This window comes from Saccostrea echinata, unplaced genomic scaffold, assembly GCF_033153115.1.
Source record: "Saccostrea echinata isolate AGI-Se365-2 ecotype Australia unplaced genomic scaffold, CSIRO_AGI_Sech_v1 ptg000058l, whole genome shotgun sequence".
In the NCBI taxonomy this organism is placed as follows: Eukaryota; Metazoa; Mollusca; class Bivalvia; order Ostreida; family Ostreidae; genus Saccostrea; species Saccostrea echinata.
In genome coordinates, this window is record NW_026889807.1 from 7,534,289 (window position 1) to 7,542,649 (window position 8,361).

General features: G+C 32.4%; 1 protein-coding gene across 1 annotated transcript; it reads right to left on the reverse strand.

Moving 5' to 3' along the window:
- Positions 1-1,060, reverse strand: LOC133174698 (FMRFamide receptor-like). The gene has a single exon (XM_061309779.1). The coding sequence runs from the start codon at positions 1,051-1,053 to the stop codon at positions 1-3; it is 1,053 nt and encodes a 350-aa protein (XP_061165763.1). The 5' UTR covers positions 1,054-1,060.
- Positions 1,061-8,361: the final 7,301 nt, after the last annotated feature.

Consider the following 8,361-nt stretch of genomic DNA (forward strand, 5'->3'; position numbering starts at 1 on the left):
CTAATGCATCTCCATGGTCATTGTTAACTCGTGCGATGACCTTGTCTTTATATTAAATAGTTTAAAAAGTTCGCGACGGAAACGAGGTCCAGTCATACAATACAAAAAGAAATGGATTGTGTTATTGGTATACTGAAACATATTAGCAATTGCCCATAGCAACTGCAAAACAGCTGTCACGTGGTCCGTGGCGTCATAAAGTACGTAAGGGTATACAATGAGGTACACAACAATGGGTAAAGTTAATGCCAGAAAAACACAGTTTGTCGTAAGCAACATCGTTGTAACACTCGGAACTTTTCTTTGTTTTGCATGTACATTAACACTGTGCCCATTGGAATGGTTCATGACGCTTTCGCTGTGTTCCGAATGGGCTGCCTCATGGTTATGAGACGCCACTCGCTTGTGTGACATAAATAGTTTTTTAATGATAAGTATGTTGGCTATGATCATGATAGTAAACGGGACTATACTGAACATACAGAAGTCGATCCAAGGCCAAGCAAATTCCGTAAAATCATTTACATGTGTGCAGGCTAACTCCCCTAGTTGCACTTCAAATGACACACCCCAAAATAGCTGAAAATTCAGGGCAGTCATAACTAAAGCGATACCAATCACAACGATCTTGGCATGCTTTAAAGTACAAAGTCTTTTGGCCCTAAAAGGTAAACACACAAATATACATCTATCTATGGTGACTGCCACTAACACCCACGTGGTAAAATCCAGAGAAAAATAAACGAGGAAAGCATGAATTTTGCAAGAGAATTCCGATATTAATCGGATGTCCTCGTGAAAAGCCGATTTAATCCAGTATCGAAGTAATCCTGTGTATAGAACCATCATATCGCCAAACGAAAGTACGGTCAAGTAGAACATTGTGGTTGAAGTGCGCATTCGTTTGCGCAGCAATACTATAATCGACAGCGTGTTGGCGATAGTTCCTACAAATATCAGAATTGGTGACACGTAAATCCATATCTGTTCTGATGCTATGAACTCTGGGTGTGTCTTGTAGGCAACTGCGCTGTGTCCAGAAGAATTATTCATATTGACAGCTTTTCTTCCTCTCTCACATGATTCTGCAAGTAGAATTAGAAAGTTGACTTCGTGATAATTCAAAGTTTATTAACACTTGGTGCATTAAAAAGAGAGGCTCTAATTTGCAAGGTTCGACTACGATATTCTAGTAGTAAACCCACCCACCCACCCCAAAAAAATGAATCCTGACAATAACTTTTTGCATGTTAAGACGTTTCTTAAAGACATTTATTTAATTAAATAAAAGTTTATTATGATTTCTCTATGATCAAAAATTATTTATATGCAAAATGAATAAAATTCAGTTTAATATATATACAAAAATGCTTTTAAATTATTCTTAGAATTTCTACCGAAAAATACATCACTGTCTACAATTAATTTGCATGATTTATTATATACTTCTTAGTTGCTGTATGTCAGAGAATTTCATAATTGTATGTACAGTACTGTATATTGTTCGTATCAAATTTTGATTATATAAATAACAAATCTTTAATTTACTTACATTAACCATCGTAATACGGGGAAGATCACAAACTTAATATAATTTTTTTTTTCTTAAAAAGATAATTATGTATGGCATATCTTATGAACTGATGAACGGGAACGCGCAAATAATTGTACTTGATTAAAGTGAGTCTAAAAGGGACGAAATTCAAACATTTTAATTTCAAAACCTCAATCCTCTTTAGTTAAATAGAAATTTATAATGAAAATTTCAAAATTCAAAGGCCCTAATTCTGCTGAAAAGGACATTAAAAAGTATACATGTAGCTTGAAAGTTAGAATCAATGTAGGTTTATGTTACAGGTACATTGTACATCCAGAAATCAAAATATCTGCACAATGTCCTTACATATTCAAGAAACGACAGTTGAAAAAAAAATATTCAGCGGCTAAACAAGACCAATATTACAGTTAATCACAAGACAATAGACACATTCATGCAATGAAAAAAAACTGTTGAGAAAGAATGTTTATGCCTTCTTTACTAGGCTTCCTTGTTGATAGGTCATAAAAATGACTTATGTGTGTTTACTCAAGCATTTCACATTGATCATCGAACACATGTCGAGAAAAAAAATGTTGAAACAGAATGCTGAATACGACTTGTAGTAAATGTTAGCTAATTTAAAAGCTTTGGTACCTTTATCATCTTTTTATTAATATATATATATACATTTTTCTTACCTTAGATTGAATGAATGATAAAATTAAAATATATTCTGGTGAAAATAAAGCTTTAATTTTTTTTTAATTAAGGAGCATTCACTTACCCTAACCATTTTATTTTAAGACGGGGTTCTTGCGGAGAGTATCGAAATAAATGGCAACGTTTCTTATACATATTTAATTATTCTATTTACTGTATTTTACTTACCATAACATTGACATTTCATTTAAACCATAGACGTTCCTAGGGGAGTTGTAACGAGCCAGAACCTTGGATTCAATATACACAAATGAAGAAAGTAATAACGTGTTCGAATAAATAACTATAAGTACGTTAAGAAATTATCGCGGTCAATCGAAAGTAAACAAACAATAAAAGCAAGATTTACACAATCAATTGCGCGGTATAAACTCTCTTATCTCCCCCTTAATATTTGTCTACTGTGGTCATTTTCTCGGCATGATCCTTCCTTGAAGTGTTATTTGTGTCTGACGTCAGGTTTATAGAAGACAGAAACAGAAAAATCAATAAAACCGGACAATATTGGATTTTTAATTCTCCAATATTGTATGTTATTCACCCGTTAAATTTTCAGTGGCAGATGGCTATTTGACTGGACAGATCCTTTTATAGAACTGTTCGTATGTTGTGATGATTTTATGAGAATAGAACGTAAAGTTGAAAGGAACCGTCCAAATCTTAGAGCAACATCGATACTGAAAGTACAGCACCCAAAATAAAAGTTACCAAAAAAAAAAAAAAACCAAAACAAAACAAAAAAAAAAACAATTTAAGAACAGCAGTGTAGCCATGGAGAACATCTAATCCATCAATTCCTATATATTTCTTGTCACATTTAGGGAACTGTCCGTTTATTAGGCGCAGCCCCTGCTTCCGGATTTTCATTAGTGACCAATATATTCGCTAATGGATTTCAACGCTTTTATTTCCAACGACTTGAATTAATGCTGCTAAAGCTTAGCACATGTACTTCGGCACTTGAGTGATAAAACCAAACAGAGAACAAGAAAAGAAAATCAGTTCGGACAAAGCACAAGGCCACTATTTTTTATTACTTCAATTTGGCATGAAATCTCGGCACTTAAATGATACTATCAAACATGGAAGCAGGAAAAAATAAGTTTACTTGCCAAGGCATAAACACCCGTCGTCATTGGCCATTTTGACTACTTCATGAAGAAATGGACATTACTGCATTAAAATTTCTATCTGTTTTTCATTTCACGAATATCTAAATGCATTTAATTCTTTAACTTTATATATTTCCTTCATGACTTTGAATGTAAAAACCTTTCCGGTCACATCTAATATTTTGTAAATTCTGAAAAATTTTGAAAATGCTTGAAAATTAAAATTTGCAACGAAAATTCTTGAAAATCAAAATTTGCAACGAATCATTTATAAATTATATAATACCTTACACTAATAACTCTGTGATTCAAATGGCTTGATTAGCACTTAATCAATTTTTAGTCATAAGCATTCATATTCTTTTGGCTTAAATTGACATTTTTCTTTGATTTTAGAGAATTTTACTCAAGTAGGGTTTTGAGATCCTAAGACCAAAAATGTAAAATTACTTCTGGGGCATTTAAGTTACAATTAAAGGTCATTCGTTTCACAGCACTTTTAAATATATACATGTACAAATTTAAAGGATACACTTCTATCAAAATTGACAGTTTTCATGTTATCTCCAGGAAGTCTTTGTGAGAGATGCATTGTATCACATTAAAAATGTCTAGCAATGAAAACTTAATAAAAAAAAATAATTTTAGGATAGATAATCCCTGCATTATCTAAAAGGTCCAAAAATTAGGCGTTGACACCATATGTGTGCTGATAAATAAGCTTCTATAAGCACATTATAAGTAATATATACTCATATTAATCCAAGTCAAGATTTTAGTAGACTGCTTTTATTTCGGCAACCGTAACAGGCAGGTGAGCATATAGATAGATTGCACTTTTGGACGATGCATACAATGCAATTATATTGAATTGACTATCCGTTGTTGACTTTCATAATAAATCGTATTTATCTAATCTTCGATTTTTCTCTTTTATCTGAAATCCGGTACTAATAAAACTAAGAGTTAATTATTGAATTATAAATAATGAATGTTGCTAGTATAGCTATACCTTTGTACTACATGTGGAGCATTCATACATGTATAAGTCGCCAAAGATATTACAATAGTCTCTGTGTGTTTCTGTTTCACTTGAAGAGTAAATGCAACAAAGTGTCAAGATTCGTATATAAAATAAATAACGCTACATATACACGTGACAGGAAATAAAATTTTAATGAGATTATTGAGATATATGGCCTTATTACTTTGATTTGAGTTATAGCTTTTAAATTTATAAGAAAATATTAAATGTTAACCACCAACCTATTTATTTATTTTATTTTACCTTTTAGTTATATGTTTTGTCTGTCATTCTGCTTTGTGCACCTAGTCCAAGAGACGCTTGCCACCGAAAAATTCTTCACTGAGCACTGCAATTTAAATTAGGTTAAAAGAATCAACTTTTAACGTTCAATGTATCTTTAAACAAGAAAGTTTCTAATAGAACAATCGTAAACGATCGAAAGTAAACTAATGTTTAATCGCATTATTGCAACTTTAACTTTTAGACTTTATTAACCTTTCGCCTTGTGCATTTGATGTTACTTTTTTCTAAGAATCCGAAACAATAAAAGAGGTGAAGATAACGAACAGTGATCGATCTCAAAAAATTTCACAAACAATACAAATCGGTGAAAAGGGCATGAAGCACGGACCTCTGGATATTCCAGAGATGGGATCAGGTGCTTAGGAGGAGTAGGCATCCCCTGTTGACCGGTCACACCCGCCGTGAGCGCTACGTATTGATGAGGTAGATGGAAATGTTCCGTAGCGTAGTCAAATCCAGTATAAAAACAAAACAAGCAAGAACGATGTCTCTAAAACACCAAGAGAAGGTCGTCAAACCTTTGCGAAGAATCTGATAGCAGTTTGCTTTTGGTGGCAGCTTTTTGTTTTGACAACTTTGTGGTTTATGTACTTTTTATTTGTCAAAATATTTTTGCCAAAATGATGATTGTTTGCAACAGGGGAGATACCATTGCCAATTTTATTGTTCTTTGTACTAAGGAAATATCCCGGTGATCTCCCCTTAACTTTATTTGTGTTATATACTTATTGTCATTTAATAAATGACAATTCTCATTCAATATACTTTGTCTTTGTTATGTTTTAACTACAACTTATGTGGTAGCCTAGCCAGATCACTAGGATTACATAAAATCTGATATGCTGACATTTGATTTAATCATAAAAGCATATTTCATGTCTATAGCTCTAAACGAGGGATCAAACCATTTATCTGAACTAGACTTAGATGAGTTTGTAAGGAATTAAGGATATGGAAAAAGATTAAACCATCTGCACTACTCTGAGGAAGCCATGCAGGCTTAGCTGCAAGAGCTACATGTACTTTTGAAAGAGAAAAAGAGTTCAAAACGTTTAGATGTATACATGTATAAATAATTATACCACGTGACAATGCAACTAAGTATGTAGTATTTATGCAAATAAAAAAAGAACATTTAAGCGATAAAGGAAACTGTATATAGCAAAGTATGCGAACGCATCATGCAAGCGCAGTTTGTATCGTTTGTGGAGAGCCTCGGGTTATAGACGTAAATAACAGTCAAATGTGGCTGACTAAAGCCTATTATAAAAACAGACAATGAGATTTCGCAATTTTCTTTTCCAATTATACGAACAAATTATCACTGACACTTTAATTTAGTAGAATGTGTTAAGATTAATTTTCCCGAAGTAAACCAATACTAGGACCATGTTTCTAAAGCTCTTTTTTATGTTATTGTGACTTGCTCTTCTTTAATTTAAATTTCTATTTATTCCATATCAATGCACCTTTTAGTTATTTTGATCAATTTCTGGTTCATCAAAAAGGCTTAGCGCACCTGAAGTGACATCCAAAATCCACATGTAATTGACACATATCTTTAAAACTTAAGTAATTAGACGTCTTTGATCTTTCGAACAGAACATCTTCTATATTGATCATTAAATCAAATAGTTAATTAAAAAAAAAATAAGGCATGGCAATTTCATTTCATAAGTTGAAGCACCCAAATCTCTAAAAGGGATTCTTGGACAATTTTGATTGCCTTTTTTTCCAGACAATGTAAACATAATCAACAATACACATTTTCCTTAACATTTACTCACCCAACAGCTGCAATGTAGATTTCAGTTAAACGAATCTTGTCCGTGGCATTACTGCTAAATACTCGATCATCATAATGCTTGTACAAGACATAATAATCTAAGACTGATGTACCATTGGTCATCAGAATGAAAATTAAATCATGAACACAACAATGTCTTATAATTCTAATAGCCGTACAGTGTCATTACTTTGCTTACAGTGGGTAATGGGGGTCTATTGTCCGATTAAACGCCAGTAAAATTGGGCGAATGAACCCAAACGTTACCCCCAACGCGACTTCATTCGTAACCCCAACCTAATAATATTTTGAGAAGGGAAAAATCATGTTTCATTAATCAGTTTCGTTTATCAATAAACCTAGTTAGTAGGTGCCAGCTACTTAGTAATGAGATTGGGGACCTTCGGCAATATTAGCAAGAGAAGAATTTTCCATGGAATGTAAATAAAAAGAGGTTTGTTGTGTTGTGTTTATGTTTTTTGCTCTCGAGGTACAATCCGTTTTACATAGCTGTTCGAACAGAACTATTAAATCCTGGCTTTCGGATAAGATACACAGAGACAACAGTTTGATGAGAAATCCAAGAGAGTTAATGGAATGAGAGAATGAATAACAAACAGGTGGCGAAAACAATGCATTCTAGTCAGGTTTGTTCAATAGATCGTACAATTAACATTGTCCACCCTATAGGTAGTTGATGTTTTATAAGTGGAATGTGTAATAAATATTTTTATACCTGGTGAGAAAAGGTGTTAATGATGACATACATTGTCAGGAAACCCTGTAGGAAACGTAACTTTGTAATAAATAAAAACATTCAGTTGGTACATGTTAATTAATACGTACAATCAAAATAAATACAGATTCACACGAACTAATGGATTTTAAATTAAACAATGTTTTTCAACATTTTTTCTTTTACATGATTATTTTATATTATTTATTGATTTTTTTTTAAATAATGAAGTCAAACGTCAATAAAAATCCAGTCCCTTTTGATAATTAGAAACTCTATGTACTGTATACCTCATTAATTTTCGATAAGGATTTTGATGAAGAAAAAACCGTTCATACGAAAGTAATTAATAAAGGCAGCACTTTATTTAAAGTCTGACTTAAGCAGCTCCATATGCAATTCTTGAAAGAAAATGCTTTGAACTGTCTTGTACAGACGGAACAAAAATTCGATGAATACTGTTTAACTTTACAAGTAACTTATAAATAGGAATGGATTTCAAGTCAAAAGGGAAAAAAGCCATACATGTATGTATTGATATTTCTAAAATTACCGAGAGTTATTTAATTCTTTTGGACTGCAGTTAATATATAAAATGTACATGTGTACGGCAGAAAATATAAGGCGTCAATTCTTTCGATTGTAACAGGGATTTTGAACGGGAAACGGTCAAAATGGCCGGTTACTAGAATTTAACCGATTTAACAACTCTAAAAATATATGTAACTAAATAAATACATAATTTTACAAAATTAACCTGAGCATGAAAATTTGCAGGCTGTGAAAATGCGATTATCATAGTATTTTCTTTCTATTATCGCAAGAAAAAAAAATTGCATATTTTAACGTTATATTCAGACTTGAAAACACATACATATTCTTTCCTTCAAGATATGCACGCAGTATAAAACATATTCTTCGTTCTTAGAGAGAAAATAGTTTTAAAAATCTAAAATAAGATACATTTACTGTCAATCAAATGCCTTCTCATTACAGCTAATAAAATAGAAGACGGCTACTTACATCATAATGACTTCTGGATGTACATAAACTAGCTGCTCTCCATAAACACTGACCTTTACAAGAATTGAAGATCGATCCAATTTAGAACCGTAACCCAATAAACGTCTCGTGTAT

Excerpts from the sequence above, each read along its gene's own strand:
- LOC133174698 (XM_061309779.1), bottom strand. The coding sequence starts at position 1,053 with ATGAATAATTCTTCTGGACACAGCGCAGTTGCCTACAAGACACACCCA.